Source organism: Rhinolophus hipposideros (genome assembly GCF_964194185.1).
Source record: "Rhinolophus hipposideros genome assembly, chromosome: 7".
NCBI classification, from domain to species: domain Eukaryota; kingdom Metazoa; phylum Chordata; class Mammalia; order Chiroptera; family Rhinolophidae; genus Rhinolophus; species Rhinolophus hipposideros.
In genome coordinates, this window is record NC_138053.1 from 47,576,353 (window position 1) to 47,590,229 (window position 13,877).

Sequence of the window (13,877 nt, forward strand, 5' to 3'; positions counted from 1 at the left end):
GGGCGGCCTGCGGGGTATCTGGTCCCGCTCCCCACATAAGAACGCAGGATGTGGTAAGACCAAAAAGGAACACCCACGGTAGGGAAGTCATACTACTATATTCTTGCTGGCGACTGGGTTGGAGACACAGGAAGCAGGAGCCACACTGTCCACAACCCTCACTGCTCCGCTTGCAGGCTCAGCCACCACCTTCTTGCTAGCCCCCATTCTCTGCCAGCTTAGCCACAGCAGTTACATTAGTGGCCAATGGCTCACTGGTTACAGCTGACGGCCATCCAATCACAGTTGATGGCCATTTACTACCTGAGCCAGCACCTTTCTATGTGAGGCTGAGAGCTAGAAACTGCTTTCTGGGGCTTTGTCCCCACAACCCTTTAGTGTTTTGAGAATTAAATAAATTAGTAAATGTAAGGCACCTAAAATAATACGTGACACAAAGTAAGTACATACTATTATATTTAACGCTAGTATTGTTATCCTGGATAGTGCTTTCCCGTCGTCCTACCCTTTGTCCTCAAACCTCTTCTCCCTACTCATTCTCTTCACTGATGACCTTCATTCTTATTTCATTGAGAAAATAGAATTAAAAAGAGAAGTTCCACATTTCCCATCAACATATCTTTCACTTTATTTGCAGTTGTACCCCTGTACTCTGCCTTCTCTATAACTATAAATTGTTACTATTCCTGAGATCAAATCTTCCACTTGGGCACCCCACTAGTGTACTCAAGGACTTGCTCATGCAATTATCCCATCTCTAATGAATTATCCATTTTTTCCTTCTCTACTAGAACAATGCCATCAGCTACAAAAATGTCAAGAAATCTGCCCTCTTAAAGAAACCCATCCTGACTCCACAGACTCCTCCAGATATAGCCCCTTTCCTTTGCCTACTATAGAAAAATTCTTTGCAAAAATTGTCTATAGTTGCTGTCTACACTTCCTTCCCTCTCATACTCTATTGACTTACATCTTCACCACTCCATGGGATCCCCACTTGACAAAGTCACCAATAACCTCCACATTGCCAAATCCAAAAGACAACTCTCAGTTCTCATCTTACCCTCCTTTCAAACATACTCACTTCCACATTCTTCACTTGGCTTTGGTTAATGCACAGTATTGGTAACTCCTTTTCAATCTGTTTTGCCAAACTGTTCTCCTTCACCTGCTTGTTTTGTATCACTAAGTTTTGGTGCGCCCAGGGCTCATGCCTCTGACCTTTCTCTGCTCTACCCACAGTTATCCCCTATGGGTTCTCACTCAGAGCCATGGCTGTCAATGCTACCTATTCACCGATGACTCCCCTGAAGTCCCTATCTACAACTGCCCATTTCACATCCCTACCTGGTTGTGTAACAAGCATCTCAAACTTAATGCATCTATAACAGAACTCGTAATTGCCCCTTCTAAATCTGCTCCTCTCCCAGTATTTCCCACTCAGTAAATAACACAAGTCACCCAATTGTGCAGGTTGAGAACCATAATTAACTCCTCTCTCACATCCTACAGTCCTTAGCAAATTCTGCTGGCTCTACCACCAAATAGTACTGTTTCCCCGAAAATAAGACCTAACCAGACCATCAGCTCTAATGCGTCTTTTGGAGCAAAATTAATGTAGGACCCAGTATTGTATTATTATATGTTATGTTATGTTATATATTATATATTGACCTGGTCTTATTTTAATGTAAGACTGGATCTTATGTAATATAGTATGAGACCCGATCTTATATTAATTTTTGCTCCAAAAAACGCATTAGAGCTGATGGTCTGACTAGGTCTTATTTTCGGGGAAACACGGTATATCTAATCCAACCATTTTTTACCACCTCCACCGAGAGTTCAAGCCATCACAATCTTTCAAACGGACTACTGTAATACTCTCCCAACTGGCCTCACAGATTCATCTCTTACCATTTTTTCTTCCTCACAACAGCCACAGTAATCCTATAAAAAATATAAACCCTATCTTGTTACCCCCCTGCTCAAAACCTTCCAGGCATTCAATCGCATGAGGAGTAAGAGTCTTCACCATGGCCTACAGCTTCACATGACCCTGTGCACCTTGCAAACCTCATCTAGAACCACACTACTCCTCATTCACTGTACTCCCTGATCCTTCAGGTCTTGTAAAGCACCAGCTCACTCTACTTATTGAGAATCCCTCATCTTGGAAGGCTCTGTCCCATAAGCTTGTGCGAATGACTCCCTCTTCTTCAGGGTCTCAGCTCAAATGTAATGTCCACAGAAATGTCTTCTTCAACCTCTCTATCCAGAGTAGCCACCCCCATCAGCAAGTTCCTATCATCTAAACAATTCAGCTGTATTTGCCCTTATCAGTGTGTAACACTATCTTGTTTATTTTTAAATAAATATATTTTTCTGCCTTCTCGCACCTAAAACATAAGCTTTTTAAGAGCAAAATCCTGCACTCTCTTGTTAATTGTTGTATTCCCAGTGCCTAGAACAGTACCCGGCCCAGAGAAGACATTTAAAAAAATAGTTGCGGGATGAACCAACACTCCAGAAGTCTCTATTAACTTCTATTAAAGAATTCTATTAAAGAATCACCCAAGGTCGCACATGCAGTAGCTGGCAGCTTTGGGGTTTGGAGCCTGGTTTTTAATTACTACATCACATCGCTTCACTAATTTTTTTCAATTTACCACGTTGCTTCGGAGTAAGAGCTATGACTGAGGTCGACCTTTCCAACCTACAAGCACGAGGCCCACACCCCCTCCTCCCACCTGACGCCGCTAAGCCCCGCCCCTGGGGGTTTGCCGCGAGCGCGTACGCCGCGAGCGGGTCTCGTGCAGAGAGTTCTGGGATTCGTAGTCCACGTTCCTTCCGTCTCCGACTCTCACGTGAAAAGAATTAAACAACAAGGAAAATTAGATATCGCTGCGTTTCACACATATTAAATACGACGCAGATGCTGGAAAGTGGTACAAAGTGGTCTTTTTGGAAGAAGAGGGACAAGCTTCGGACTGGGCGCTGCGCGGACAGCCGCTCGGGGCCTTGGCTGGGCGGGGCTTGCTCGCGGTGGCTTGTGGCTCCTTCCTGGGCCGCTTCTCTCTTTGGCTCGGGCCCGTGGTGCCGGCAGGATGGGTGAGCAGTCCCGGGCGGGGTTTGGGGGATCGCAGGTGGAATTTGGGGTCTCGGGGGGCGGGGCGGGCGGACGAATAGCAGCAGAGCGGTGAGGAGGACGCCGCGGGGAAGACCGACGGGGCAGGGCCCGGGAATCGCCGCTCCCGCAGGCACATGGCCAGACGCCGAAGGGGCCCAGGCGACGGCGAGGCCGCGGAGCTCGAGTTACCGGGGACGCCGGGCGGCCGCCACTGCCCCTGAGCGTTGGTGTGGGGGGGGGGGGTCATTCCTTGGGGAAAGCGCCCCCGTCGGAGCGCTTGTGTCCACGTCTTAGTTGGTTCCGGCGGGTGGCCCGGGCGAGGCGGGTGTCTTAGAAGAGGGGAGACACGGCGGGCGTTTCTGCGGCGGGACTAAGGTGGTTTTGCCTGGTAGGCAAGTGCCGCGGCCTCCGTACGGCCAGGAAGCTCCGCAGTCACCGGCGAGACCAGAAGTGGCACGACAAGCAGTACAAGAAAGCCCACCTGGGCACGGCCCTGAAGGCCAACCCCTTCGGGGGCGCCTCCCACGCGAAGGGAATCGTGCTGGAAAAAGTGTAAGTGAGAAGAAGCCGCCTGGTCCGTCGTGGTTTACGGTGCTAGGGTACAGCGAGACACGCGTGTCGCAGGAAGTGGGGTGCCTTCTACGTTTCGGCGTGACACGGGCGTTGGGGTGAGGTCACCGAGGTTTTCCATCTTTGAAACTCGGCTCGAAAGATGGGGGTGTGAGGGGAAGAGAGTAACAACGAGGGGACAGAGTTGAACACGTGTGCGAACTATTCTGAGCACTTGGCACTTAGCCGACCGTTTAATTTTTGCAATTATCATCTCCTGCTCGAGAACACTAAGGTGCAGAGACGTTTCTCACCTGCGATCGAGCCACATGAATTTGCACATGAATTTGCCGGGACTCGATTGTTTCCGACCTCACAGACCAATAATTTCCTGCAGTCCGAGCACGTTTGGGGAGGCAGGATTTCAATCCCGACTCTGCTAGTTTGGGTTCTTGTCTCAAAGAACTAGAAAGGGGCCAGAGGTGTCCGCCTTTGTGCTAATGAAACGAGGACAGGAAAAACGTGGTGGGAATCACAGAAGCTTAGCAACGTAGGGTTCGTTGGAAACAGCAGCTAACAGTACCATTTTGAGCTAAGTTTTATGCTTGATGAACTAAAACGTATCCCTTTTCGGAAAGCCAGCTTACTCTTGTGCTGTTTGTGTTTCAGAGGGGTTGAAGCCAAACAGCCAAATTCTGCCATCAGGAAGTGTGTCAGGGTCCAGCTAATCAAGAATGGCAAAAAAATCACAGCCTTTGTACCCAATGATGGTTGTTTGAATTTCATTGAGGTAAGTGCTTCAGGCTGTTGTAGACGGGTTCTGTCTTCTGCTCCCAGGGTGGTTTCCCCCAGTGTTTCATTTAATGGTGTTTTTAGTGATTGCCCCTGACACCAGTAGTAAACTGTTGGTTTTGTTCCAGGAAAATGATGAAGTTCTGGTTGCTGGATTTGGTCGCAAAGGTCATGCTGTTGGTGACATTCCTGGAGTCCGCTTTAAGGTTGTCAAAGTAGCCAATGTCTCTCTTTTGGCCTTATACAAAGGCAAGAAGGAAAGACCAAGATCATAAGTTTCGATGGTAAAAACACAGTAGTAATAAATTTTCATATGCCAAAAATAATGTTGTTCTTATTTCTTTTACCATAGAGATGTATGCTTTACCAATTTAGGATATAGGAAAAATCCTGAATTTAATTCAGGATTCTCGAGAGTAAATGGGATTCATAATAAACTTTACCCCCTCTCTGTGGAATAAACAAACTGTAAATCTGGAATAAATAAATACAGCATTCTGGTATGGAGGGCTTAAAACTGAATTTCTAGCAGGATCACCTTGGGAACCCTTGACAATGCACATTCTTAGATTCATTTCCCCAAGGACACAATATAATAAATACTACCTACCCTCTAATTGCTCCATGCTCTGGTTTTTGAGTATCTAAAGATCAGGATCCATGTTGTAATTCTGTGTTCATGACAGCAAAATTTAGGCATGGGATGATTTAGTAGGTAGAAGTTAATGGAAGTGAATGCCTGGCAAATTAAAAGCATAGAGGAAAAGTTTAACAGGGAGGGAAATGAGGTATAGAAAGATTGGTGTAAGTGTTCTTTGTCCCAAGCCTGTCAGTAACCGATATTTTGACCTTGAGGTTTATTTTTGGGCCCACAAAATAGTGTGCCTCAGACCCAAAAGTGAAACATGCTGGTTTCTTCTGCCTCCTATGTATTCTACCCTGCCCCACTAACCAAGTGACCCTGTGATTCTTGGGTACAACATGTAAGCAAAATCCTAGCAGCTTTTGTAGAAATAGTTAATTATCTGGGAAGTCAATACTGAAAATGAATTTTGGAATCACATGACCTGGTTTTAAGACAATTTGTAGCTACAGTAATTGAGGATGTGGTATTAGAGGGACAGATCAGTAAGATAGATTCCCTAAGTAGATCTGTCCATGTATGGATGATTTGTAACAATTCAATGAAGGAAGGTAGTTTTCAATAAATACTATGGACCTCCATTTGCAAAAAACAAAAACGGACCTCAACCTGAATCTCAGAGCTTATATAAAAACATCTGAATAAAATGTAAAGCTACAGAACTTGGAGAAAACATCTTCATGATTTAGGGTTAGGTGAAGTGGTTTTAGACCCTATACCAATAGCACATCACATACAAAGGGTAACTTGGACTTCATTATACACATTTTTTCAATTTCTTGTGTCTTGAATTACAAATTTAAAAGTTCCTCATATTTGCCTAACAAAGCCCAAAATCAAAAACTTGCTCTGATCTGAGTAAGGATGAAAAGGTAAACCAGACTGGGAGAAAGTATTTGCAAATCACATATGCAACAAAGGACTTTTGTATCTAAGATATATAAAAACTCCCCAGTCTGAATCGATTTACAAAATGGGCAAATAGTTCACCAAGGAGATGACAAGCACATGAAAAGATCAATTATAATCCATTGGGAAAATGCAAATTGTAAGGAAATAACATTTGCACCTATCAGAATGGCTAAAGTTAGAAATACAATACCAAGTACTGGTGGTCCTGGAGCAACTGAATTTCATACATTGTTGGGAATATGAACACTATAGTCACTGGAGAAGTTTGGCAGTTTCTTTCGAAGTTAAACATGATCCAGCAATTGCACTCCTGGGTAGCTGTCATACAGAAATGAAATGTCTACCCACACCAAATCCTGTACATGTATATTCATGGCAACTTCATTCAGAGATAGCCAAAACTGGAAACAACCTAAGTGTCCTTCAAAGGGCAAATAGATTAACTGGTAGGTATATCCATAAATGAAATACTACTCAGTCAGAAAGGAAACTTATTACATGCAACAACTTCCATGGATCTCGGGTATTATGCTAAGTGCAAAAAAGCCAATTCAAAAGGTTGCATAAAACTAAAAATGACAAAATTCTAGCGATGGAGAAGAAATCAGTGGTTGCCAGGGATTAAGGAATGGCAGTAAAGTTGAACTACAGCAGGAGTAGTTGCTTTGCAGTGACAGAACAGTTCTGAGTCCAGGTTGTGTTTACACATATCAATACTTGTGATGGAATTTCATAGTCCTATGTACAAAAAAAAAAAGTGCATATAAAAACTGGTGAAATACAAATAAGGTCTGTAGTTAATGGCATTGTACCAAGGTCAAATTCCTGGTTTTGAAAAATATACACGTTATCAGATGCTATTTGGGAAAGATGGGTGAAGGTTATACACAAACTACATTATTTTTGAAACTTATTTTGAGTCTTATTTACAAATTGAAGTTTTTTAAAATTGTGAGTGAGTAGCTATTTAATTTGTGTTACCTCTTATATTTGCCTAGCAAAGCCCAAACAAATCAGAAATTGTTACAGCAGAAAGAATCTGTAGATCACTCAGCCCAGTGATATTCCGAGATCCTGGGAATATCAGAATTCCTTAAGGCATTGGCTAGAGTACAAACACTCTGTATCTTCTAGGAAACAATCTTCAGGTATTTCAAGAGAAATGTCTTTTGACAAACTGTCAGGCAATCTTTATGTAATAATCCCCATGCTTTCTTCACTTACAAGAGGAGGGGAGATGGGGAAGAATGAGCAAGCTACTAATCTTACCCAGCCACCTCACCCTATAAATCAGGAGTCCAAAAGAGGTAGTTCCTAATTATTTTTGAAATACTTTGCCCAATTAATTGGCACAGCTGAAATCAGAACAATAGTCTGCCCTCTAAATGAAATTGTTCCTGTAGGAGACGCATCCCACTGCCAACAAAACACATTGTCGCACAAGTACCTACTTAGCCAGTTAAGGCATAAATTTATACTGGGTATTTAGTAAGAGTTTTTGTTTTGTGCCTTTTGAAGGGGAAGGGGTAGTAAAACATGATAAATTTTCTGTGGGTTTATATGGAAATGTCAAAACACTCCAGTTAGTGGTGTTCTTTAAAGAAATGTGAAACTATTAGGGAAAAAGACTCAATGCCTCTATTACATGTCTTTTTTCCTTTTATTTTTTGATAAGAACTTGAGAAACACAGTTCTAATTTGACAGCTATGCACATTTGAATGTATATTGTCTCTGCATATATGAATTTGCTGTGTTTCATTCTAGGAAAATATGTGGTGGTAGGATTTGTCCAGAGACTTAAAGGTTGTCAAAAAGTACCTAATGTTTTCTTACTGGCTTTTTGCAGTTAAGAAAAGAGGCCAATATCATAAATTACCATGTTACAATAAACTTTTCACTAACAGCTACTTGAATAATCTTTATTTGAATCTATAAAGTCTATTTAAATGGATCATTTAAGTATTAACTCACATGTTTTATGACATTGTAGTTAGGCGATGTCTCCAGTTTGTACTGAGCATTCTTAGTTTCTAGCACAATTCCTGTCCATATTATTTGGTGAAGTGCTTTTTGTTAGTATGGAGGAAGAGAGAGGGAAGAGGATATGAAACATTATTGTCACAGTAATGTCACCACAAGAGTTCTAGAGCAAAGCATTAAAACATTTATCGATTGTTTTTCAGCACAAATTGTCTCATGGGGAAAATCACTTTTAAAGTGACACATTTGAAGGGACCCATGAGTGACAGATAACCTATATTTCCAAATTTGCACACAGATAGTCTCCACCTCATTCAGACTGTCACTGAAGCCTTTAACATGTGGAGTGTATCTTCAAAAACGAGGGAGCCACTCAGCCCTCAGAACTTCAGCCAGGCACGGGCATAGACCACTGGAATCCCTTCTTTTAACACTGCTTCCCGGATAACCTGAAGCTTTCAAACAGCAACTGTGACACCAATGAGCCTTTTCGGTCAGGAGGGAGGGAAAAGGGGAAATCCTGGCTGCAGAGCACCCCTTCCGGTCTTCCAGTCAGAGAAGTCCCAGCTCAGTCTGCAGGTCCTTACCAGTGGTCTGCTTGACTATTTGTGATAGTGAGTTATTACTGATGTGATAGTCTACTCACAGTGTGGGAGTTCTTGTTTAATTCTAGCTTTCTAAAACCTCTGTCACTGAGGTTAATTAGCAACAGAACAAGCAGGCATGTCACTTGGCTGGGCTAAAAGCATAGGATATATTAAGCATACCCACATTTTCAAATAAGTTGAGATGCTAACGAATACATTGCAATGTTTCCTTACCTCTTTTAGCAACCAGCTAATGTTTAAATGTTAACAATAGTGGGCAAAGTAGACAAAGTAAGCCACATTTTAAATAAGTTTTCACTTATTTAAAATCACAGCTGAGAACAGTTGAGAGAAATCTTACTTGTTGAAACATGTTGTGTCCATTAACACCTGCTTTAGAAACAGTGATATGAAATAGTTTTGTCATATCTTTTCCCCCAAACAGCTTTGTGGACTTATTTATCCAGCTTATAAAATGCAAGAGGTTCCAAGTATTTCCCTAGGCTTATAATTCCAGTATGCAATGGTTGAGGTTGTTCATTCTGTGTTTTACATTCTCTTATGTTTATAATTAGGTAGTTCTTTTCCTATCCCTATACCCCTCTTTCTCTTGCCCATGGTGTGTGTGTCTGTGTGTGTGTGAATGTGTATAACAGAAGAAAGCCATTGTGAATGGGATTTATTGACCAAGATTCTTGATCTATCCTACATGGGATTTATCCCATAGATTTTGGAAGGTCTATGAGCCTCCTGAAACTGTATGCAGAATTTTCTGAGATAAACACACACACACACACACACACACACACACGCACACACAGATGCTCCCCGATTTATGATGGGGTTACAGCCCTATGAACCCATTGTAAGTTGAAAACATTGTAAGTCAAAAATGCATTTAACACACTTAACCTACCAAATATAGCTTAGCTCAGCCTACCTTAAATATACTCAGAGCACTTACATTAGCCTAGAACTGGGTAATTATCTTGAGTTTCATCTCAAGAGTAATTGCCTCCCTTTTCTTCTTCCCAGAAGCAGGAGACACAGATGGCATTTTGTAGATATGATGGGATGTGAAAACACAAAACACAATGTCCAAAAAATGCTGGCAACACAGTATACTGTGGAGTGTAGTTGTTTAACCTCATGATCACGTGGCTGACTGGAAACTGCAGCTCACTTCCGCTGCCCAGCATCAGGAGAGAGGATTTTACCGAATATCACTAGCCTGGGAAAAGATCAAAATTCATATCTGAAGTATGATTTCCACTGAATGCGTATCACTTTCGCACCACTGTAAAGTAGAAAAATCACAAGTCAAACAATTGTAAGTCGGGGACTGTGTGTGTGCACATGTGTGTATATATCAGATAGGTGTATACACACACACATACATTTTTCTGAACATGGGGTCCTATACTCCATTTTAAAGACTTACAAAAGGGTTCCTTATCAAGAAAACCTACTGTTAAGATCTGCACAACATGAGCAGACTTAGTCACATATTACATAATTTTCCATTTTAATCATAGCTGAGAACCCTCTCGAGAAGTTGTCTATGGTTTGACATTGTTTATGCCATGTCCCCAGTGTGGAGAGGACCTACAGATGGATGATCCAGTTTCCAGAACCTGCAAAATGCACATTTCACATTCTACTGACATTGCACTGGCTCACCTAAGTATGGAACAGTGCGTCACTTTACAGAAAGTTCCCCGATGCCACAGGTCAAGGCAGAATCAGAAAGAGGGTGTAAAGCCTCACGCTCAGAGTAAAAGCAAAGCATAAAACCCCAAAGACTTTTTAACATCTAAGACTGGAGTAAAACTTGATAGAGTAGATCAAATACAAAATGTTCAGTATGCATCTGTAAAAATAAATGACACAGTGGTTGTGATTTTAAAATATATGAACAAATATAAAGTAAAAAAAAGTGAAGCAACTATGGCATCAGTCTTGATAGTAATTGCTGATTCTGATTTGTAAGTATGTGAGGGTTCATGTACTATTGACTTTTAAGTATGTATGGAATTTTCCATCATAATTTAAAAAAATTACATACACATTCTAATTGTTTAACTCCATGCTTTCTGGTTATATCAGAACCAGCACAGGATGGCAGCTCCAATGGGAGTAAAATAGAGATGTGGGTAATCAAGTGGCTAAGAAAAGCTGGGAACCTAATCCAGCAGCAATGAGAAATATAAAATGTATCAGGAAAAGACGAAGCTGCGAATCCCTGCACAGTTTAGCAAGACAGAAGAGGAAAATGTTTGATTCAATAATAAAAGCAAAGTAAAATAAAATTATTTTCAAAGATTTTAGGAAATGGTAAAACAGACTGCTGTGGGAATGTAAATTGGTACAGCCTTACTGAACAATTTAGCGACATCAAAAGTCTTAAGACATTCCACATCCTTTGACCTGTCAATTCTCTTAATAACAGCATAACCAAAAAGAAACAAAAGGTAGCCACTGTTTCTGCACACATTTCTCACTGCATTACTTTCTGAAAACTCTTTGAGGGAGGGGCTTTGTCTGCCCTACTGACCACTGTAGCACAGGCCCCCGACACCCAGGGAGTGCTCAATGAATGGATGTTAAATGAACAGAGAAAAATTAGAAATAACATAAAACCCCAATGATAGTAGTTATTTGGTACATTTTGATAAAGAAGAAATACCAGTTATGTTTTTCAAATAAAATTAAATGACATTGGAAAATGTTCCAAATATAAGGTTAACTGGGAAAAATCAGGATGTAAAACCATATACAGAATTATCCTAATTAAACATGTTTAAATTAGTATGAGAAAACACATCAAAAATTTAACTGCAGTTATCTCTGGGTGATACATACTTAAGCAATTTTTAAATTTTCTCCTTCCTTCAAATATTTCTGTGGTTTCCAAATTATCTATGAGGACTAAATTTTTTTTTCAAAACGAATTTTTAGTTTCACAATCTATGGATAGGCAGAACATTACAAAAAGAGCCAAAGTCATCTTCAATCACTTCCAATCCAAGTTCCCATTCTCCACTTTCCTAGGCAACCTCTCATGAGTTTAGTGTACATCCTTCTAGACCATTTTTTATGTTCTTACACACTCACACACACATATACTGCACATGCACTACAGAAAATGTGTGGCATTGGTATATTTTTGATATAGTGTTAAATTGCATGCATGGTGTGCATCTAGTTTTTGTTTTCTTTTTTTTTTCTGTTTTAACTCAATCTATTTACGAGAACTGCCTATTTTGATACATGAAGATTGAATTCATTCTCCTTAATTGCTATACAGAACCACATTTTATTTAGCAAGTTCCTTATTAATAAGCAGGAAAAGCCTGGTAATCTCTCTCCCTGAATTTACCGAAAGAGGGGGCATAAGGAGACCTCATCCCACTCTGCTGCCGGTGTCGGGGAAGAAATCTTCTCAAAGGATGGAGTGGATGAAGTTCCCAAAAGAGGAAAGCAGGTCCTGTCCCTGGTGCCTGCAAAAAGGAGACCATGGCAGCTTTCCCTTGGGGCTTAGTGATCACCCACAAATACAAACACTCCACAAAGATTTGTTGAGTACTAGCAAGTACCAGGCACCATGCTAAACCCTGAAGATCTGGCATGCATGTACAAAAAACAATGCAGCAAAGGCTGTAGATACACTAAACTATGATTTCCCATTAACCTACCAGGGCATGCTTTGTTACATTTCTGCCTCATGGTTATAATTAACAGTGATTTGGGGTATTTGAAAAGCTTCAAAATAATCCAAGAAGTCATCAAGCAGCCATAAAGTTGATTTATCCTCATGTAAAGTCAATTTCAATGAAGGAATACATGTGAGTTTCCACTTAAAAAAAAAAAAATTACCATGTTTCCCTGAAAATAAGACCTAGCCAGACCATCAGCTCTAATGCATCTTTTGGAGCCAAAATTAATATAAGATCTGGAATTATGTTATGTTATGTTATGTTATATTATATAAGACCCGGTCTTATATTAATTTTGGCTCCAGAAGACTCATTAGAGCTGATTGTCCGGTTAAGTCTTATTTTCTGGGAAACACGGTACAAAAATAGGACTTGAACTCTAAAATCACTTTCAGCTCTAGTGTTCTAGAATACAGGATACTTGCAATAGGACTGTTTTACCACTAGGTGCCACTATATGCAACATAAAAGTTGAATAAAAGCAAGGGCTTTACATTACACTACTGCTCAAAAAAAGCTACCAAATTCAGAATAAAAATGTGAAAGCACTTTTACAGACATGCTCTCCATAAGAATACAAAGGGGTAGCTGCAGGAACCTATCTACATATAGCCCAGTGCCATGGGCACAATAATAGTTAAATACTTCCTATATCCTTTTAGAACAACCGGCAGCAATGTACCGGTCAGAAACATGAGGGAATCAGAGGGTCGCAGAATTGGACATGAGCTTATTTGTCCATTCGTTTTAAAATCTTTGATTGTTCTCTGAAGTTAGAAATACATTTCAATCACAACCTAGCAGACACACACACCCTCATAGATACTGAGTTTATATATAGGTATACATTCATACATATAAAATGTACTTGAAACCAAAGCTTCACAAAATAATAATACTCTTACTATGTGCAATGTACTTTTTTCGATGTATTTGTGAAATAATAGAAAATATATATGTTGGTCTCTGCCCCCACCTCGGTTCTTGGCACAGAGCTCCTAAAACCTTTGTAATTTCCTAAGTGGTAAGAACATGAGGAGCATCTTTTGTTCTACTGTTTGGTTTCTCACCTTAATTTCCGACATAGATCTCCTAAATTCCTTGGAATTTCCTGGGTGATAGGAGTATCTTTTGTTCTAAAGAGGAGACTCTTGGTGGGCCCTGGAATAGCTTCAGGATGGGGGCTGGTCACCAGAATGACCAAGCCCTGATTGGAAGCTGGGAAATTTCAATCCCATGTCCCATCCTCTTGGAAGGGGACAGGGAATAGAAGTGGAAGAAATGATCAATTTTGCCTATGTGAAGAAGCCTCCATAAAACTCCCCAAAGCACAGGGTTCAGAGAGCTCCCACATCTACATGATGGAGGGTCACTCACCCCAACTCCACAGGGAGAGAAGCTTCTGCACTTGGGACCCTTCTGAACCTCACTCTATGTATCTCTTCATCTGGCTATTTATCATATCCATTATTAGATAATAAACGGTAAACATAAGTGTTTCCCTGGTACTATGAGCCATTCTAGCAAATTATTGAACCCAAGGAGAGGATCACGGGAATCCTGGCTT

General features: G+C 41.0%; 1 protein-coding gene across 1 annotated transcript; it reads left to right on the forward strand.

Moving 5' to 3' along the window:
- Positions 1 to 2,858: 2,858 nt before the first annotated feature.
- On the forward strand, positions 2,859 to 5,086 carry RPS23 (ribosomal protein S23). Its single transcript, XM_081053837.1, has 4 exons — positions 2,859 to 3,111; positions 3,523 to 3,682; positions 4,349 to 4,469; positions 4,600 to 5,086. Exons 1-4 carry the CDS (start codon positions 3,108 to 3,110, stop codon positions 4,744 to 4,746), a joined length of 432 nt encoding a protein of 143 aa, XP_080909963.1. The 5' UTR covers positions 2,859 to 3,107; the 3' UTR covers positions 4,747 to 5,086.
- Positions 5,087 to 13,877: the final 8,791 nt, after the last annotated feature.

Excerpts from the sequence above, each read along its gene's own strand:
- RPS23 (XM_081053837.1), top strand. Across the intron at positions 3,683-4,348 it reads GGAATCGTGCTGGAAAAAGT|AGGGGTTGAAGCCAAACAGC; the intron begins GTAAGTGAGAAG and ends TTTGTGTTTCAG. Across the intron at positions 4,470-4,599 it reads GTTGTTTGAATTTCATTGAG|GAAAATGATGAAGTTCTGGT; the intron begins GTAAGTGCTTCA and ends GTTTTGTTCCAG.